This window comes from Herpailurus yagouaroundi, unplaced genomic scaffold (genome assembly GCF_014898765.1).
Source record: "Herpailurus yagouaroundi ecotype Mexico unplaced genomic scaffold, PumYag 160, whole genome shotgun sequence".
Taxonomy (NCBI): domain Eukaryota; kingdom Metazoa; phylum Chordata; class Mammalia; order Carnivora; family Felidae; genus Herpailurus; species Herpailurus yagouaroundi.
The window spans coordinates 30,563,201-30,585,388 of NW_024412401.1; the positions used below are offsets into that span (position 1 = coordinate 30,563,201).

General features: G+C 38.4%; 1 protein-coding gene across 3 annotated transcripts in view; it reads left to right on the forward strand.

Moving 5' to 3' along the window:
* The window catches only part of FKTN (fukutin), a 101,594-nt gene that overhangs the window by 41,382 nt on the left and 38,024 nt on the right, over window positions 1-22,188 (forward strand). For all 3 annotated transcript variants that reach the window (XM_040481887.1, XM_040481889.1, XM_040481888.1), the window contains exons 7-9: window positions 4,060-4,189; window positions 9,541-9,674; window positions 11,215-11,342. In XM_040481887.1, coding sequence (XP_040337821.1) covers window positions 4,060-4,189; window positions 9,541-9,674; window positions 11,215-11,342 — 392 coding nt within the window. The remainder of the gene's footprint in view (window positions 1-4,059; window positions 4,190-9,540; window positions 9,675-11,214; window positions 11,343-22,188) is intronic.

Genomic DNA, 22,188 nt, shown 5'->3' on the forward strand with positions numbered 1-22,188 from the left:
TTTGTCTATATCAGTATGAACTCATGGTTTCCTATTTTATTTACTGCATTGTATTCACTACATTCATTATTTTCATTATCTTCAAATTGATTCATATTTGGCCAGTGGGAACCCCTTCATGATGACTCCTGTCATTTTGACATGTCTTCATCAGTTTTTGAGCACTTGTTTGCTCTTTGCCACAGGTGCTCTAGGTTCATCTTGTAATTTCCATGCCACACACATGGAATCAGTCATTTCTTTAAGTCCTGGTTCCTTTTAGAAGTGAAGGTTTGGGGGCACCTGGGTGGCTCAGTTGATTAAGTGTCCATCTCTTAATCTCAGCCCAGGCCATGATCTCAGCATTCATGTGATCAAACCCCACGTAGGGCTCTGCACTGACAGTGCAGAGCCTGCTTGGGATTCTATCTCTCCTTCTCTCTGCCCCTCGCCTGCTCACGTTCTTCCTCTCTAAATAAATAAATAAATAAATAAATAAATAAATAAATAAATAAGTGAAGGTTTGGATGCCAGGTGTGCTCATTGCTACTTGGGTTTTGTTGCACACAGACCCCCTGAGTGACTCTGTGTGTGTGTGTGTGTGTGTGTGTGTGTGTGTGTATTTATTTCTATTTATTTCTATATCCATCTATCAAGATCCATGAATTCACACTGATACCACCAGCCAACTACTTTATGTTTCAGTTAAACATCATAGGGTTTATTTTCTTATTTGTGACTCCCTTCTCAAATAGTAAGAAACATAACTCCTGTTATTCTTAATATATTTACTTACTTGTTTAGTCTCCTGTCATTGCTTCTGTCCTGTCTCCCACATTGATGCTGTCCTCACCCTGCTTGAGTGTTAATAATCTCCTACTGGGCTGCCCCCATCTACAGACATACTTCTCAAACTGCTCAGGCTCTGACTCCCAGCACTGGACACCTCCCTCCATGTGGTTCTCTTAGCACTTGCTCAGGCTCTGACACCAGCCACTCATATGCATTTTCTTGCTCTGCCTTAGCTAATGGTTCTAATAGTGAATAGTTCAGGATGGGAGGGGGAAGAGAATGGGAAGTGTTCTCTTGACTTACTTTTAATTATTTTCTCAAATCTACCAAGAAGTTTAGAAATAGGATAATTTACATTTTCCTCAACTTGATTTGTTTCAGCAGTAACCATCAAAAGAAATTAATGAGTTCCAGTCTAGTCTGTTGAATTCCAGTGAAAAACCAGAGGGAAACATGGAAATATCTGGACATCTGGTCTATAAATATCTACAAAGCTATATTATCCTCCTCCAACTACTAATTTTTTTTATGAGACTTTGGGCAAATTTCTGAGCCTTAATTTCCTCATCTATAAAACGAGTGGATAGCTTCTGTCATGTTACTTTCAGTCTATACTTGGGGGGAAGGTTTGTGGAAAGGTTGCCTGAATGGCAAAGATCAAATGGACATGATATTTAAATTGGGATTTTGTCTTTTTCCAGAGGCGTGGTAAGCCCAAGATTGATATAAGATATTTTTTTAAGCGGAAAAGAATATGCATACTCTAATTTTTAAAATCCATAACAGATGCAAAAGTTTGATAAGTGTATACACTTTAATACATATGAGAGTCGATTCTAAGAAATGGAGTTTCTGGGAATGTCATGTTAGGAAAGGTACGTCAGAGGTGGGAGTATGTCCATGCAGGAGACAGCCTCAGTAGGACATAACTATCAGGGTAACCTTTTTTATCAATCACAGAGTTTTCATGTCTGTTATTTAGATTGACCCTTACAGTCACTCTGTGAAATAAGGCAAGTATTTGCCTTTAACAGATTAAAAAAAAAATGAGGTTTCAGTTTTGTGTCATTACTTTGTGTCAGTTTTCAGTCATTACTGGCTGAGCATTCACTAAAACCTGGGTCTCCGGTCTTTCCCACCACACCAAGGGTAAGAACATGTGCCCCTCATTCCAGTCATTTTTTTAAAATTTTTTAAATGTTTATTTCATTTTGAGAGAGAGAGAACATGTGTGAGCAGGGGAGGGGCAGAGAGAGAAGGAGACACAGAAGCAGGTTCCAGGCTCTGAGCTGTCAGCACAGAGTCCAACACAGGGCTCGAACTCATGAGCCATGAGATCATGACCTGAGCCGAAGTCGGACGCCCAAAACTGAGCTACCCAGGTACTCCTCCAGTTATATGTTCTAAGGGAAGCTATGACTCTGAAGATATTTTCATCTTGAAGGGATCCTGTATAATTTGTATGTTCTGGAGAAGGCAATTTATCTTCTGGGAGCCCACTTTCTTCCTAGGGACACTTTTTTCTTAAGATCCCTAGAGTCCCAGTGTGCCTGGGTGGCTCAGTCGGTTTAGCAGCCAACTCTTGATACCGGCTCGGGCCATGATCTCACGATGGTGAGATTAAGCCCTGTGTCAGGCTCCTACAGAGCATGAAGCCTGCTTAAGATCCTCTCTCTGTCTCTCTCTCTCTCCCTTCCTCCCTCTCTCCCTCTCTGTCACTCTCTCCTTTTCCTCCACCTCTCCCCACTCTCACTGTCTCTCAAAATAAATAAATAAAGTTTAAAAAAAAAATCCCAAGAGTCCCTCCAGGAACCATATTTTCTCCTGTTATATTATGAAAGAATGACAGGATATTACAGGATATTATAGGCAGGGTTAGTGTAGGAGGGTCATATTCATTTATTCATTCACCCATTTTCCACCATGTGATGTTCACATATTATGTGCCAGGCACGATTCTAAATTTGTATCTATAGTGGTGGAGAGATTTAGTATGTGCCCTCCAGGAACCATCTTTATAGCCTAGCGGAAGAAACATAAATAAAATAAAAACTGTGAATTAAATATGATAAGAATTATAGTCAAAGTGTTTATACATGGTAACTATTATAACTCATTGAACAGATTCATTTGTCTTTGTATCTAGGACAAATACATTTTTTTCCCTTCAAATGTTGAACAAAAGGGCAGTACTGGTAGAATAAATACATACATCTTCCTGGGAAAATTAGGGAATGTTTCTCAAAGGGTGGAACACATACCTAAAAGATTTTGTTGGTCAGGAGCATTTCAGATAAAAGAATTAGTATGTGTAAAGACACGGAGGCTCAAAAAGTTGTGGTATATTGGGGGAGTTAGAAGTTACTGCTGTATTATGAAGTGTGAGGAGGGTAGAGATGAGGCTGGACCAGTAGACAGGAACCAGAACACAAATGTCCTTTTCTGCTATGCCAAGAAGTTTCCATTTTGACCCATAGGTAGTGAAGCATCAGTGAAGAATTTATAGTGTTTTCCTCAGTCTAGAATAGTCTAAAAATGAAGAAACTTAGAAAAGCATGGCCAAGTAAATGATCATGATGATATTTGTATAGAACTTCATAGTTTATGAGACATTTTTCTGTCATCCATTGTGTTATCAAATCTTCACAGCAGTCCTGCAAAGTATAATTATTATCCTTCAAGTTACTGGTGAGGAAACTATATGTAAGAGAGGTTTGTTCTCTCGTTCCCTTGCTCATCAGGCACTAGAGATAAAGTGATAAAATGAAGTCACTTTCCTCATAGAGCTTGTGTTCTCTTCTGAGGTGAGATGTCCTGCATCACAACTGAGAAGAAGAGGGGCTAGACCTAAACACAGATAATCTGATTCAAAATCCCAGGCTCTTTCTACTACACTCTGCAGTCTCAAAAGACCAATTGAATCCATGAATCATGAAAACGTCACTGAATGCATTTTGTTCAGATATGCTTTTAGCTCTCAGAATTAGTCTTCTTTTCTCCTAACTGCCTAGTCTGCTAAATTGTGATGTGGAGGAGGGAGTGGATGAAGGTTTAAGTCTCATCCTTTGGGAATCCTGGTTATACTTCTTCCCCTTTTACTTGTCTTTCGAAGAATCTGCTCCTGTGGTCTTATAAAATAAATGTGCAAGTAACAAGGAACTCTGAAACTGGATTTTTTATAACAGAAAATTTATAATATGGGGTTAATCTTCAAATTTAATTTAGATGTCACCGAAATATTTCTAGCAATTTAGAAATGGCTGTAATAGTTGACTGTTCTATCTGTAGCAGTACCTTGATGATAACACTGTGGAAGCCATGGCCTTTCGGAAGAGTGCAAAGGAATTGTTGCAGCTAGCAGCCAGAACGTTAAAGAAATTGGGAGTCCGGTTCTGGCTGAGCAGTGGAACTTGTCTAGGTAAAATTCTTTGTTGCTTTACATTTGTCTTTTTGTCATTTCATCCTCTTTGCCTTTAGGGATGATTGCTTGAGATGACACAACATCAGTGATATTTGAAGTGTCATATTTATACACAGAATAAGCGTAGTGCATGGAACAGGAATTTATTGATTTCTTTAAAGACATTAATTTCAGAAACATAAAAGAGTTAGGAAGGCCATGTTGTGTTTACCAAAAACTGTAAGCCATGTATAAAATTTATATCAGAATGGGTAGACTGTGTTTGATCTCCAGGTAATCCTTAGGTTAGCATTTTATTATTTCTATCCTGAAGATTGTTCTGCCTTTAAAAAAAAAAAAACCCTCTTTTCTGTTTCTTTACAAAAAAACCCACTTTTTTTAATGTTTATTTATTTTTGAGAGAGAAAGAACATGAGCAGGGGAGGGATAGAGAGAGAGACGGAGACACAGAATCTGAAGCAGGCTCGAGGCTCTGAGCTGTCAGCACAGAGACCGACGCAGGGCTCGAACTCATGAACTGTGAGATTATGACCTGAGCTGAAGTTGGACGCTTAACTGTTCTGTTTCTTTACCTACACCACACAAATGAGAGGAGGGCTAAAGGACATAGCATAAGGTATTCCCACAAATCTTTCCAAGTCACTGATAGTATTACTGGTTGGGCATCACTGCCTTCCCACATTCTGTTCATTCTCAGATGGGAAATGTAGACTTTTCTAGAGTCCTCAGGCAAGTTGCTGTTAGAACCTAAGAAACATTTATGGGTCTCTTTCCACGATACATTGGATCAAACTCCTTTGCAATTTAGAATTATTTAAAACCTTAAGTTTTAATGGTTTTTATTTACTTGTTTATAATTGTAGTTGGTTGTAACTGTATTCTTTGATTATAACTTTATTTGTACAGAAATTAATTCAGCTCCTGTTTTTAATTATTTAAAAAAAATTTTTTTAATGTTTATTTTTGAGAGAGAGACAGAGCATGAGTGGGGGAGGGTCAGAGAGAGAGGGAGATACAGAATCTGAAGCAGGCTCCGGCTCCGAGCTGTCAACACAGAGCCTGACGCGGGGCTTGAACTCATGAGCTGTCAGATCATGACCTGAGCCGAAGTTGGACACTTAGCTAACTGAGCTGCCCAGGCGCCCCAATTCTGCTCCCATTTTTATAGTGTTACTATATAATTTATTGTCCAAGAGACTCTTGAGAGTGAAAAGGAGTGCCATTAGTAATCATGTTGGTATGATAGACAGAAACTGGGATATATGATTAGGCTATCTGTTAGGCTCTATGGAAATTCACATGGTTCTTTCTGTCAAGGAGCTTGCACTAAGAGTAGCCAAGAAAAAGAGAGTACATCTCACACATTTATGTGATATATGCTTTAAGGTTTAACTTTTTGAAGCAAGATTGTGTTATAGATTATGTCATCAGAAATACCTCTTAATCACTTGTCATGATTTGTTTTGCATTTTTAGCCCCATGATTTTCTTCATTTAGGAGCAAAATGAGGGAGTTGGATTAGATGATATTTAAGGAGCCTTCCATTTTTAAGAGTTTATGTTTCTTTGATAGATGAGTATAGATTTTTCTCAAGCTAGAGATAGACCCCATCCTAGATATTTAGATCTATGGTACAATGAAATTAAAGTTTAGAATTCCAAATAGTATTGCCCAATAGCAGTGCCTGTGAAGACAGTTGTAGACATTTATTTACTTTCTGAATAATTTGGATGAAAGAATTAGAAGGATACTAGGGGAGATCCAAGAGCGCTTAGTAGTAGTAAGGTTTTGGTTTTTTAGAACAGTATTATAGCACCTAATTAAGTAGATACATAGTAAATATACCTAGAAATATATTATTTATTTATTTTTTATTTATTTTTCAATATATGAAATCTATTGTCAAATTGGTTTCCATACAACACCCAGTGCTCATCCCAAAAGGCGCCCTCCTCAATACCCATCACCCACCCTCTCCTCCCTCCCACCCCCCATCAACCCTCAGTTTGTTCTCAGTTTTTAACAGTCTCTTATGCTTTGGCTCTCTCCCACTCTAACCTCTCTTTTTTTTTTTCCTTCCCCTCCCCCATGGGTTTCTGTTAAGTTTCTCAGGATCCATATAAGAGTGAAACCATATGGTATCTGTCTTTCTCTGTATGGCTTATTTCACTTAGCATCACACTCTCCAGTTCCATCCATGTTGCTACAAAGGGCCATATTTCATTCTTTCTCATTGCCACGTAGTACTCCATTGTGTATATGAACCACAATTTCTTTATCCATTCATCAGTTGATGGACATTTAGGCTCTTTCCATCATTTGGCTATTGTTGAGAGTGCTGCTATAAACATCGGGGTACAAGTACCCCTATGCATCAGTACTCCTGTATCCCTTGGGTAAATTTCTAACAGTGCTATTGCTGGGTCATAGGGTAGGTCTATTTTTAATTTTCTGAGGAACCTCCACACTGCTTTCCAGAGCGGCTGCACCAATTTGCATTCCCACCAACAGTGCAAGAGGGTTCCCGTTTCTCCACATCCTCTCCAGCATCTAGAGTCTCCTGATTTGTTCATTTTGGCCACTCTGACTGGCGTGAGGTGATATCTGAGTGTGGTTTTGATTTGTATTTCCCTGATGAGGAGCGACGTTGAGCATCTTTTCATGTGACTGTTGGCCATCCGGATGTCTTCTTTAGAGAAGTGTCTATTCATGTTTTCTGCCCATTTCTTCACTGTGTTATTTGTTTTTCGGGTGTGGAGTTTGGTGAGCTCTTTATAGATTTTGGATACTAGCCCTTTGTCTGATATGTCATTTGCAAATATCTTTTCCCATTCCGTTGGTTGCCTTTTAGTTTTGTTGGTTGTTTCCTTTGCTGTGCAGAAGCTTTTGATCTTCATAAGGTCCCAGTAGTTCATTTTTGCTTTTAATTCCCTTGCCTTTGGGGATGTGTCAAGTAAGAGATTGCTACGGCTGAGGTCAGAGAGGTCTTTTCCTGCTTTCTCCTCTAGGGTTTTGATGGTTTCCTGTCTCACATTCAGGTCCTTTATCCATTTTGAGTTTATTTTTGTGAATGGTGTGAGAAAGTGGTCTAGTTTCAACCTTCTGCGTGTTGCTGTCCAGTTCTCCCAGCACCATTTGTTAAAGAGACTGTCTTTTTTCCATTGGATGTTCTTTCCTGCTTTGTCAAAGATGAGTTGGCCATACATTTGTGGGTCTAGTTCTGGGGTTTCTATTCTATTCCATTGGTCTATGTGTCTGTTTTTGTGCCAATACCATGCTGTCTTGATGATGACAGCTTTGTAGTAGAGGCTAAAGTCTGGGATTGTGATGCCTCCTGCTTTGGTCTTCTTCTTCAAAATTACTTTGGCTATTCAGGGCCTTTTGTGGTTCCATATGAATTTTAGGATTGCTTGTTCTAGTTTCGAGAAGAATGCTGGTGCAATTTTGATTGGGATTGCATTGAATGTGTAGATAGCTTTGGGTAGTATTGACATTTTGACAATATTTATTCTTCCAATCCATGAGCAGGGAATGTCTTTCCATTTCTTTATATCTTCTTCAATTACCTTCATAAGCTTTCTATAGTTTTCAGCATACAGATCTTTTACATCTTTGGTTAGATTTATTCCTAGGTATTTTATGCTTCTTGGTGCAATTGTGAATGGGATCAGTTTCTTTATTTGTCTTTCTGTTGCTTCATTGTTAGTGGATAAGAATGCAACTGATTTCTGTACAGTGATTTTGTATCCTGCAACTTTGCTGAATTCGTGTATCAGTTCTAGCAGACTTTTGGTGGAGTTTGTCGGATTTTCCATGTATAGTATCATGTCATCTGCAAAAAGTGAAAACTTCATCTTTGCCAATTTTGATGCCTTTGATTTCCTTTTGTTGTCTGATTGCTGATGCTAGAACTTCCAGCACTATGTTAAACAACAGCGGTGAGAGTGGGCATCCCTGTCGTGTTCCTGATCTCAGGGAAAAAGCTCTCAGTTTTTACCTAGAAATATTTTTGATATTGTCAGTGTGCTGAAAATTGAGGATGATGCTGCTCTGTTTTTTTTTTTTTTTAGTTGATTTATTAATTTTGAGAGACAGAGACAGTGTGAGTCAGGGAGGGGCGGAGAGACAGAGAGAATCCCAAGCAGGCTCTGTACCATCAGTGCCCATGAAACCCATGAAACTGCGAGATCATGACTTGAGCCGAAACCAAGAGTTGGATGCTCAACCGACTGAGCTGCCCAGGCGCCCCTGATACTGCTGTTTTTTATATGACCCATCAAACACAAGCTGTTCAGAGCTGTTAAGTTCTACAAATTACAGCTCAGAGAAGGGATACTGGTTAAGCAAAAGAATTAAATTATATTTTTTAGCATACCTTAAAGGCAGCCTTCATCATTAGGGGTTTCTGATCAAAATTCCCAAAAGTAACTTAATTTTTTTAATGGATGGCCCAGGTAACATTATTAAAGCCAATAGCTTATTTAGAAATTAAAAGGGGCGCCTGGGTGGCGCAGTCGGTTAAGCGTCCGACTTCAGCCAGGTCACGATCTCGCGGTCCGTGAGTTCGAGCCCCGCGTCAGGCTCTGGGCTGATGGCTCAGAGCCTGGAGCCTGTTTCCGATTCTGTGTCTCCCTCTCTCTCTGCCCCTCCCCTGTTCATGCTCTGTCTCTCTCTGTCCCAAAAATAAATAAACATTGAAAAAAAAATTTAAATAAAAAAAAAGAAATTAAAATACATCATGAAAGTTTCTGAGGATGATGAGTGCTCAGGCCAGTAAAAATGAATGAAGAAGGAAGGAAGGAAGGGAAGAAAGAAGGAAGGAAGGAATGAAAGAAGGAAAGAAAGAAGGAAGGAAAGAAAGAAGGAAGGAAGGAAAGAAGGAAGGAAGGAAGGAAGGAAGGAAGGAAGGAAGGAAGGAAGGAAAGAAAAAGTTCTTCAACAAGTGGCTTCTATAACCACAGATTTAATTTTTTAAAATAATTTTGGTAAGCACTCTAAGTCTAATCTTATGAAATAAAATCCATTCTTTATTTTTTTTTTTCTTTTCAACGTTTTATTTATTTTTGGGACAGAGAGAGACAGAGCATGAACGGGGGAGGGGCAGAGAGAGAGGGAGACACAGAATCGGAAACAGGCTCCAGGCTCTGAGCCATCAGCCTAGAGCCTGACGCGGGGCTCGAACTCACGGACCGCAAGATCGTGACCTGGCTGAAGTCGGACGCTTAACCGACTGCGCCACCCAGGCGCCCCTAAAATCCATTCTTAAAAACATCATACAGTTGTGACTAATTTTTTCTTAATTTAAGTTTTTAAAAAATGTTCTTTTTTCTCTTCTTTTTTATTTTTAGGATGGTATCGGCAATGCAACATTATTCCTTATAGTAAAGATGTTGACCTAGGAATTTTTATACAAGATTATAAATCTGATATTATTTCAGCATTTCAGGATGTAGGACTTCCACTCAAACACAAATTTGGGAAGGTCAGTAATAAAAATCTTCTTTACTTCATAAGTAATATGTCTTTTCAAAAGTAGAATTTATATTAAACAGTTCAGAGACAACCAGTTAAGAATGTTGCATATATCATTTGATCATTCAGTATTAGCCAGGATGACTTCAGCAGAAGCTTGTTATGTGACTTTCCGCACTATTTAAGGAAAACTAGAAAGTCTGTCTTTCTACTGACATTGAGAAGGAGAAAAGGATCTTGAACTCTTGCAGATTATTTTACTGCCATTATATTAGATAACAATATAACATATAATTAATGTACCAGATAATATAAAATTAATACAATAATTAAGAATCCTACCTACCTTACCTGATGTTATGTTGTTTCTCATGAATCCTTTAATTTCATGTTCCCTTAGGCATTCTATTATTATCAACATGAAATGGTCCTTTGATGGCTAAGGGTTAGAAATACAGAATCATTTCAAATAGTTCTTGAATTTCATATTTACTTCATAGGTTCTGGGTCATAGCAATTTTCTCAGAGTTCAACTAGGAATAGGTCATCATGACTTACATGAAATCTCCTTTTAGACAATTTGATTTCTATGCTCTAAGCCCATGATTCCTTGAAGATGTCTTACTTCTTTTTTTTTTTTTTTCTTCAAACATCTTACTCTTAATTTGCTTGTTCCCAGGGAGGTGTTGTCCTGGGAAGCAAGTAGAAGTATGGTTAGTCACTGAAAAATTACTTTTTCCATCATAATTATTCTAGCTTATTAAAAAATTTATTTATTAAAAAAATATAAAAATATTTTCCAGAGGTCACAGTCAAAGCAGGAGAACTCTGGGCGTACAGAGAATGTTTACTCAACACTCACTTTATGCCTGGCCCTGCGCTCTGCACCTGGGACCCAAAGATGCATACGTTATGGTACTTACCTTCAGGAGTTCACTGTCTAATTGGGGGAAAAACACATAATAATTATGTGATTAGTGTCATAACGGACAGATGCACCAAGTCTAATGGGAACATAATTATTTGTAGATTAAGTTTCTTTAGGGAAATGCTCCCAGAATTCTTTGTATCTTTAACTTTTATTTCTTCCTCTTTTCATGTACATAGTGTAATGATTTATGGGCTGTATATGAATTTCTATGATGTCATGTTTACTTAAGTAAGTCCTCATTATTGATTCTGATGAGAGACTTATTTCCTAATAGTTTTACTTGGTTATTAAAGGGAATCATTTTTCTTTGGTTCCTTTCCTTCTTTAGTCAGAAAAGGGCTCAGGAACAGGATGTTGTGCAGAGTGGTAATTGGCTACTGTAAGTCATTTACTTTGAGTTGTCTTTAATTGTAAGAAGCAACATTATTTTGTATGCATTTAAGAAAGAAATCAAATGATGGTACGTTACCAATAAATCCCAATTTCAGAGGTGTTTGGCTTGAAGAAACATGTTCTGTTAACAATCAATATTCTCCCTCTATAAAACACAGTCTTTTTTTTTTTTAAAGAAAATATATTTCCTTCATTACAGTCTATGAAGGTTTTCATTTCCCCTTAGGTAGAGGACAGCTTGGAACTATCTTTCCAGGGAAAAGATGATGTAAAACTCGACATTTTTTTCTTCTATGAAGAGACTGACCATATGTGGAATGGAGGCACTCAGGCCAAAACGGGAAAAAAATTTAAGTATGAACCAGATAAGTACTTATAAAAGGGGCTCTTAGAGATAACTTCAGAAGGTAGAAATAAGGAAGTAACTGAAAATGAAAAACAAGAGAATGTCAAGGCTTTGCTATTAGCTAATACTTTCTCAGTTTACCCATAAAGCCCAGTTATGTTTGGAAAAGTGTGAACTACTTATAAGGACAGTGTAAGAGGAGGAAGTGCCCATGGGATGGGACCTCAGTCCAAATAGTCATTATGATTAGAACAGAAGTCCTTGAGTCATCAGAAAGGGAAAACCAAAACAAGGAACACAAAAACTAAGCCCAGAGCCTTAGCCAAAACACTGATTGGCTTTTAGAGTTATAGGAGCTTGTTAATTTGATGGAAATTGGTTAACAGTCAGTAAGAAGGAGATTGTCAAGGTGAAGTTTAAGTGAGAAAATTGGGACTGAGCTGCGCTGAGGCCACCATGCTGGGCAAGCTCTGGAATGTGCCTTCAGTATAAACTGAGGGCTAATCCTTCAAGGATACTCCTTGAGCTTAACAGCTGCCATATTTTGTCAAATGTAAGATGATATAGATTGTAAGATGCACTATTATTTTATGCGCTACTAAGAAAGGAAAAATACTGCCAATTATAATTCTAAAACACATGACTCACAGATGGAAAAATTTGGGTGGGGGGAAATGTCTCAGAATTGATGGAGTACAGTATGTTAGATTGACATTTTTAACATTTTTTTTTTAATGCTGCCATAGTAAAACTTTGATGAGAAAAGACAAAAATGACAGTAGAGTAACTATGCTCTCCTTTGTGATGCAATCGACCTATTCTCAATTCTGAAAGAGAGAAAGAGAAGTGCAAATGAAGGGGAAGGAGCTCCCAAAGAGTTGGTCTTTGGAGTCAGGCCGACCTGGGAGACCTTAGCTGCACCCTAACCCATGTGTGGCCTTTAGCTTTTCTGAACATTAATCTCCTAGTCTCTTAAGTTTGGATAGTACTCCTGTGTGTTTGACTGTTATGAGCATTGCACATGTGTTAACACATCTAATCATCAAAATAATCTTAGGAGGTAGGTATTCTGTGAGGCGCTGAAAATGTGAGTTCTTTGTTCAGGACCACACAGTCCATCCATCTCTTTAACCACTACTCCCCACTGTCTCCCTAATACACCTGACATATGAGGCACTTGGCATAATGCTTAGCATTTACTAAGTTATCAGCAAATGGTGGTTATGACTGCTACTGTTTATTAGTAATATTATGATTACTAATGTGATTATTATCATTGCAGTCATTACTATGGTAGTTATATGAGCAGAAGCATAAATTTGCCTCACTTACCACTCAGATTGGAGCTTCTAACTTGGAATAAATTTGATCCATTGGGCAGAGTGGGGAATGTTCTGTAGCACAGAAGAGAAATGCCGTATTCAGACTGCTTTCTCCTGGGTGTGTTGACACACCCTCTCGGGAGTGCTGTATCTTTACTTGCAGGCCAGGAGTCTTCACATAAGCTTAAATTCTGGAGGTCTGAGAGTAATCCAAACCTTTTTCTCAAAGTTGTAAAGTCTCCCCAAATTGACATTGATCCTGGTGCATATTCTTGAAACTTGTACTTAATATAAAAAATTATTTTGCTTTATGATAACAACACATTCATTCTGGGTTAAAGCTCTGATTATAAGACAAATTAATAAGTTAACATATAACTGACATTCTCACTTGTGGTTAGGTGAATGGGAGTGTTTATGACATTCAGCTATAGTTTGTTTGTTCAAAATATGATGAAGCTGAATTTAATGTATAATTTAGAGGCTTCTTTAAAAACTGTAAAGTAGTATAGCCTAGAAATTGAGGAGATGGAGCCATTCTGGTTGCTTTTGAATCCCAGCTTTATACTTCACCAGCTTTATGACCTTGGGCAAGTTAGTTAACCTCTCTGTGCGTAAGTTTCCTCAAGTGTAAAATGGGAATAATAACAGAAATTGCTACATAGAATGGCGTTAAGGATTAGCTGAGTTAATACACAAAAAAGGGGGGTTCGAAGAGAATTAAGGATGTCCCGAGTGCCAAGTAATTATTATTGCTATTATTAATAGCTATTATTAATTATTATTAATTACTACTATTATTAATACTACTAGGAGTAGCAGTTGTAGTGGTGGTAAAGAAAACTATTTCTCTTCTTAGTCTTATGAGAAATTGACAGATTAGAAGAAACCTATATAATTAAGTCAATATTAAACTGCCAAATCTGTTCATAGAGAACTCATATGAGAATGTCACCTTTTTTCAAAGAAAGGTAATTTCTAGAGCCAGTAGTATAATTCTGTTATTCTTAGATTTCCTTCGGGGGCATAAACTTCTTTCTTCTCACTAACATGGTCTGAAACCCACAAACTTCAAAAGAACTCTTCATTTCTAACCGCTACATTTCTGCATAGAAAGAGCTTCTTTCATTCTGCTTTAGCTGCTCTTTATGGTAGCAGTGTTTGGGAAGTGTGAAATGTTCTGATTATTTAACAAGAGAAATGAGCAGTGATGGAACTGTCTGGACAGATGGTGTGAGTCCCAGATTTTCTATCCTGTTACTGTGACCTTAAAAGGCAGAGAAAAGAACAGGGATGGCTGTGTAGAGTAGTTTCTTTGGAAGATTCCCCCAGCCATATGCCATTTTCATTCTTTTCAGCACTATTTACTTGAAGGAACTATAGTATTTTCACCAGCACTATTCCTAGAGGAAAAAAACTCTTAAAGCGAATCTAAAGGTCTTTTTATCTGTATATTTCACTTTGTATTCATGTTATCATTCATTCTGAGGAAAACTTAATATCATAGAATGCTTATGATTTTTTTAAATGTTTATTTATTTTTGAGAGAGAGAGAGCATGAGCAGGGGAGGGGCAGAGAGAGAGGAAGACACAGAATGTGAAGCAGGCTCCAGGCTCTGAGCTGTCAGCACAGAGCCTGACACGGGGTTCGAACCCACGAACCCCGAGGTCATGACCTGAGCTGAAGTCAGGTGCTTAATTGACTGAGTCACCCAGGCGCCCTGAATGCTTACAATTTTAAAAAAGGCTAAAGAAGGGGGAGCCTGGGTGGCGCAGTCGGTTAAGTGTCCGACTTCAGCCAGGTCACGATCTCGCGGTCTGTGAGTTCGAGCCCCGTGTCAGGCTCTGGGCTGATGGCTCAGAGCCTGGAGCCTGTTTCCGATTCTGTGTCTCCCTCTCTCTCTGCCCCTCCCCCATTCATGCTCTGTCTCTCTCTGTCCCAAAAATAAATAAACGTTGAAAAAAAATTTTTTTTAAATTAAAAAAAAAAAAAAAGGCTAACGAGGAACTCAGGAAGGAAGAAAAAAGTTCCCCTTTTGAAACTTTACTCTGCATGCCTGCAGAATGATGTTTTTGGTCCTCAGATGTAATAATATTAACAGCAATGATAAAGGTATAGCTCCTAGGGCATCTTCTGGTTATCTGGCACATGATAGGTACTTTATGTTTATAATCTCAGACACTCCTCACATTATCCCTGTGCGTTAGGTGTTCTCACTCCCAGGTAGATATGAGGAAACGGTCAGTTAGAGAAGTGAAGTAACTTGCTCATTAATGGCTGGGCCAAGATTTAACCCCAGTGCTGTTGGACTCTTAATCCTAAATGCTTATTTCTAAGACTTAATAGGTTAAATGAACTAGTACACGTAATGCATTTGAAATAGTACCTGGCACACAGTAAGTGCTATATAAATATCAGCCACTGCTGCTACTATTGTTACTATATTATTATTTCCACTATTGCTATTGTGTTGCTCTGGCACAAAGCATAGTATCTTCAGCACAGTGGTAACTTGGATTAGTTACTCCAGTGGGTCTGGATTGTTTTATACTTATTTTTCTTCGTCAGAGTCTCAATCACTAGCAATAAAAGGTGATGCATATAATAACTATGCCGCCAGGATGTGAAGTTTTTATTCTGTAACTTCACGGTCCTGTAGATGCTGCCTGGGTTTCTTGGGGTTGTTTTTTTTCCTTCCCATCTGAATCAGCTGTTAGTAGAGGCCAGAAGTTTGAGAGGTAATAATCATGGTAATAATAAAAATTAACTTTTATGGAATATTTACTACATGCCAGGCACTATGCCAAACTTTGATATGCATCATCTCATTTAATCCTCACAAGTTTATAAGGGAGATTTTTTAAATTGTCACCTTCATTTTATAGACGTGGAAATATGGCAGAGCTGAGACTCAGATGTGGGACCATATCACTTCAGAACCTGTATTCTTATATATACATGATGCTAGTGTCAGCATGATCTATTATACTGTTAATACTCCCTCCATGAAAATAGCCCTTCTCCTCAATGTTATATTGTCAGGGTAATACAGCTACCTCTCTAACCTCTACTAGGAAATCTACCCAGTGGGCAAGTGGTGGCATCCTTATACCTTCTGATATTTGCAGTTGCTGCTTACTGTACAGATCTCAGAAAATTTGGATTTGTTCTCTGTGGGACTAGACTCCCATCCGGGTGTGGCTCCTATATAACATTTCATTTCTTCAGACTTTATTTACTGTTATGTGCAATGGATTCTAATGTAAACATACTTAGTTTCCTCTATCAGGGATCTCATAATCTGGACCATGAGATGAATTATTAAAGTACTTGATCAGCAGAACAGTAATTGAAGTCTGTGTCATATATAGTTCAGATACCAAATCAGAGTCTGTCTAGAAGCAACAGCAAGGAAGCATGGCTTAAAAATAGAGAAGTTTGGGGGCACCTGGGTGGCGCAGTCGGTTAAGCGTCCGACTTCAGCCAGGTCACGATCTCGTGGTCTGTGAGTTCGAGCCCCGCGTCGGGCTCTGGGCTGATGGCTCAGAGCCTGGAGCCTGTTTCCGATTCTGTGTCTCCCTCTCTCTCTGCCCCTCCCCTGTTCATGCTCTGTCTCTCTCTGTCCCAAAAATAAATAAACGTTGAAAAAAAAATTTTTTTTTAAAAATAGAGAAGTTTGTTAGGTAGACTTGGTAGGAATGTAGAGAAAGGCCCAATAGGTTTGCTTAACTATTTTTCTATTTAGACTATTCCTATTTTTTATTCTTTTTATTTATTTATTTTTAATTTTTTAATTTAAATCCAAGTTAGCTGACATATAGTGTAATAATGGTTTCAGGAGTAGAATTTAGTGATTCATCACTTACATATAACACCCAGCTTATTTTTTCTTCTTATTAAAAAAATCCTATGTGCATATTTTTACATAAAGTAAAAGCTTTATTAGAGATTGTTCCCTTGACCAGATTTCCAGAATTGAATCATTATTATTGTTTTGTGCCTTTTGAGAAATATAAAGGGTAAGTGAGCAATGTTCTGATACGGTAAAGTACAAGATTTTATTCTTCAGTCTCTTGTTTTTCCTTTGACTCTTTAGGACTCTTAGAAGTTATATGGACTTCCTTGTCAGCATGCTTTATCCTATCTTCCTTTTTTCTCCCTATTTTTAAAATTAACTTTTTATTTTATGATAATTTTATTTTTTATTTATTTTTAGAAAATTTTTTAATGTTTAATTTTGAGAGAGAGAGAGAGAGAGAGATCACAAATGGGGGAGGAGCAGAGAGAGGGAGACACAGAATCCAAAGCAGGCTCCAGGCTCTGCACTGTCAGCACAGAGCCCGACATGGGACTCGAACTCATGAACCACGAGATCATAACCTGAACCAAAGTTGGTCACTTAACCAACTGAGCCACCCAGGCTCCCCTATGATAATTTTAGATTTATGGGAAAGTTGCAAAGATAATACAGAGAGTTCCTGTATACCAATTACCCAGTTTCCTCTAATGTTAACATTGTTACCATAGTACCTGGCTCAAAGCTAAGAAACTAACGTTGGTGCATTATAATGAACTACATTCCAGATGTTATCTGGATTTCACCAGTTTTTCTACTAATGTCCTTTTTCTATTTTAGGATCTACCCTAAGATACCACATTGTATTTAGATACCCAGCCTTTTGCAACCTGATTTTAGACCAAGATTTAAGCATGACACTGAGTTGTACCAGCTACGTCATCGCATGTCCCAGTTCTGCCCATTCAAGGGCATTGAGTTGCCTGTTTTTTTGATGTTGCTCCTCACTACCTCTAAGGCATGCTTTCTCATGCCTTATTTGGGAACTTCTGCTGATTTGTCTGTCCTTTCTGAGTTCTAGATAGAATCAGGCCTGGTAAATCTGTTGGCCTGAAACCTGAGCCCCTCTTGAAACTAAAATCAGTTCTTAAGTGCATTTGTTTTGTTAAGATGATAGGGTGATGATGCCACATTGATGTGTTGATCAAGATACCTTTGGAGAATCAGAGCCCTAAGGTCAAGTCACCCAGTTTTTAGTCACTCCATTTTACCTGAAGTTAAAGACCAGAGTTAGTTGTTGGATCAGAGGTTCTCTCAGCTTCATAGACTGAAGACTGAAAACCAGGTTCCCATGGTTTTAGCTCTCAAAAAATATATTTGCCTTTTTAGTACTTACAGCTGTGAAGCTAAAAAAGCAAATTTGAATAATTTCTTTAAATTAGTGTATTTAAGACATTGGCTTTTTAAAAAATGATCTCATATTTCCTATTCTGTTTATACCTTCATATTTTACAACAGGTAGATTGTCTTAGGGTTCCTTAATTGTACTTCCAAACCTCTAGTGAGTAGCAGGCACTAATTGAATCATTGAGGGAAGAACTTTGAATGCATTTTATATGGTAATTATATACATATACAGTATACAGAAGTGGGAGTTGTTTATGTAGTTAGCTTTGTTTGTTTGTGTGTTTTGAGAGAAGATTACCTCAGGGGTGCCTGGCTGGTGCCGTCGGTACAGCGTGCAACTCTTGATGCCCCATGATGGATGTAGAGGTTACTAAAATAAAAATAAAATCTTTGGAAAGAAGATGATTACCTCAGAATGAGTAAATGGCGGACCTTTCATTTATGTGAAGTAAATTATATTTCTTAAGACTGCCATGTGTCTTCCTGTTTGAATGTAATTCTTTGAAGTATTGTATAAGGTAGTAGTCCAAGAGATATAAAAACACTTTCACTGGGGCGCCTGGGCGGCGCAGTCGGTTAAGCGTCCGACTTCAGCCAGGTCACGATCTCGCGGTCCGTGAGTTCGAGCCCCGCGTCGGGCTCTGGGCTGATGGCTCGGAGCCTGGAGCCTGTTTCCGATTCTGTGTCTCCCTCTCTCTCTGCCCCTCCCCCGTTCATGCTCTGTCTCTCTCTGTCCCAAAAAAAACCCAAAAAACAAAAAAAACAAAAAAACAAAAAAAAAACACTTTCACTAAACGAGTTGACATGAATGTGCATAGCATTCTTTTTTTTTTTTTTAAGCTTATTTATTTTGAGAGAGACAGAGACAGCAAGAGTAGAGGAGGGGAAGAGAGAGAGAATCCCAAGGGGTCTCCAGGGCAGCGCAGAGCCTAGTGCAGGGCTCAAACCCATGAAGCCGTGAGATCATGACCTGAGCTGAGACCAAGAGTTGGACGCTAACTGAGTGAGCCATCCCACTGCCCCTGCATGGCATTATTTGTGGTAGCCAAAAACAAAAAACAAAAAACAAAAAACCCAACACAGAAACAACCCAACTGCATCTTCTGGTGACCAGATAAACAAGTTATAGTATGTTCAGACAATGGAATACTCAGCAATAAAGAGAAATGAGGTCCTGATACATGCAATAACATAAATGAATCTCCAAAATATGCTCAGTGGAAGAAGTCAGATAGGAAGAGTTATATTATGTAACTGCACGTATGTGAAGTTATAGAACACCAAAACCAGTCAAGGAAGTAGTAAGATCAGTGATTGCCGGGGGCCAGGCTGGATCGACGGCCTGACTGCCCAAGAGCACAGGGAACTTTAGGAAGCAGGGAAGACGAAGCGTTCTGTGTCCTGCTTGTTGTGGTGGTTACACAGGTATATGTGTTCGTCAAAACTTAAAGTGGCTGCATTTCATAATGTGTAAATTACTTCCCAGGAAAGTTTATTTAAGAAAAAAAAAGTTTATTTACAAGGTTAAAAGAAAAATGACAACTTAGAAAACTGATGTGAAGAGAAAAGAGCTCAAGATTACAAATGTTGAAATAGAGAACTGGGACCAGAAGCGATGAATTTGATCAAGGCAGGCCCAATTGCCGTGATAAACTCTGAGCTTTTTGCACCTGATTGGACAGACTAGGTAATCTGAGTTCAAAATAAAAGAAGACTTTTTTATTTAGTATAAAAGTTGAAATTACAGTGTAATCTCTTTTTTAAAATTACCTGTTCTATCCAAAGAGAAATACTATTAAAATTGAGAGAAAGCAAGCACAGCTGAATCTAATTGGTTGTTGATGAGCTATAGATCAAATTTTGGGAAGTTATGCAGTAGAAATAAACGTGTCCTGAGGCTCTGTTTCTGGCATTAAAGAAAAGTTCTGTGCATGCTTTACACGGATGGTTTTTGATATAGTCATTATGCAGGTGCATTCAGGTGTTAAATGATAACAACTACCCATATAAGCTTTAATTTGTCTACTCACTGATGATATAAATTTGTTCTTGTTTCTCCTGTAGTACAGATAATCACTAGTTATGTCCTCTGGAGATTGCATAGCAGAGTTTAATAGTTGGTAGGATAGGTGAAATCACTCAATTTATACTGGAAGTCAGTGGGAAAATGAGGTTCAGTGGGTAGAATTTTATTTTATACAACATGTGTATGCTGCATATATTGATTATATGTTAGAAGTTTGGGATAGCAGTGGAGTGTTGGATCAATAAAGACCTCAGAGATTATATTCTCGTTTAGGCTCTGAAAAGTGTATTACCATTCCACTATTACCCTTTTTACTTCTGTATTATCTATGGTGGGATTGTGAGAAGTTTAGTGGAAGAGATACTTTTAAAAAATGCTAGTAACCATCCTGTAACCTTGGCTTCTTTCTTTCTTTCCTTCTTTCTTTTCTTTTCTTTTCTTTTCTTTTCTTTTCTTTTCTTTCTCTTTCTCTTTCTCTTTCTCTTTCTCTTTCTCTTTCTCTCTTTCTCTTTCTCTCTTTCTTTCTTTCTTTCTTTCTTTCTTTCTTTCTTTCTTTCGAGAGGGCACAAGTGACTACGAGGCGGAGAGAGAGAGAATCTCACAAGGGGCATAGAGAGAGAGAGAGAGAGAGAAGCTGGGCTCACCCAAACCAGGGATCACGTTTTACCCGAAGCGGGGCTGGAGCTCTCCTGATTGGGGCTTGACCTCACCCGATATGGGACTTGAACTCAAAAACAGTGAGATCATGACCTGAGCCGAAGTCAGACGCTTAAAGACTGAGCCACCCAGGCGCCCTGTAACCTTGGTTTTCAAGAATAGAGTGTATTTCTTAGAAAATTGGGCAGAATTGGTGGTGATAACTTAATGTGGCACAGTAATTCCTCACTTTGCCACATTCCCTTTGGTCCAAACACAAATCACTGATGAATATGTCTACAAGACATCGCTGGGGGCATCTGAGTGACTCAGTCAGTTAAGCAATCTCAACTCAGGTCATGATCTTGCAGTTCCTGGGATCGAGCCCCACATCAGGCTCTGTGTTGACAGTATGGAGCCTGCTTGGGATTCTCTCTCTCCTCTCTCTGCCCCTCCTTTGCTGACTTGCTCTCTCTCTCCTGAAATAAGTAAATAGACACTAAAAAAAAAAAAATTAAAGACATCAACATCACTCATCATCAGAGAAATGCAAATCAAAACCACAATGAGCTATCACCTTACACCTGTCAGAATGGCTAAAATAAAAAAACACAAGAAATAACAAGTGTTGGCAAGGATGTGGGGGAAGAAAGAACCCTCCTACACTGTTGGTGGGAATGTAAATTGGTATAGCCACCATTGAAAGCAGTATGGAGGTCCCTTAAAAAGTTAAAAATCAAAATATCATATAATCCAATAATTCCACTATTGGGTACTTACCCAAAGAAAACAAAAACACTAATTTGAAAAGATATTTTTGCACCCCTGTTTATTACAACATTATTTACAATAGCTAAGGGGTGTCTGGGTGGCTCAGTCTGTTGGGCATCTGACTTCAGCTCAGGTCATGGTCTCACAGTCCGTGAGTTCGAGCCCCACATCAGGCTCAGTGCTGATAGCTCAGAGCTTGGAGCCTGCTTCGAATTCTCTGTCTCCCTGTTTCTCTGCCCCTCCCTGACTCACGTTCTGTTTGTCTCTCTCTCTCTCCCTCTCTCTCAAAAATGAATAAACATTAAAAAAAAAAACAATTATAATAGCCAAGATATGGAAACAACCCAAGTGTGTCCATCAATAAACAAGTGCATAAGGAAGATGTAATGTGTACACACACACACACACACACACACATATACACACACAGGAATATTACACAGCCATAAAAAAGGATGAAATCATGCCATTTGAAAAAAACATAGGTGGACCTAGAGAGTATTCTACTAAGTGAAATAAGTCAGACTGAGAAAGACAAATACCATATGATTTCATGAATAAATGGAATCTAAAACAATCAAAACCAAATGAATGAACAAGCAGAAAGCAGAATCAGACCCATAAATATAGGGAACAAACTGATGGTTGCCAGAGAGGAGGGGGTAGGGAGTTCGGTAAAATGAGTGAAGGACAATGGGAGATACAAGCTTCCAGTTATGGAATAAATAAGTCATGGGAATAAAAGGCACAGCATAAAGAATATAGTCATTGACAATGTAGTAGCAGTGTATGGTGATACACAGCAACTACACTTAGGATGAATATAGCATGATGTGTAAACTTGTCAGATCACTATGTTGTACACCTGAAACTTATGTAACATAGTGTGTCACCT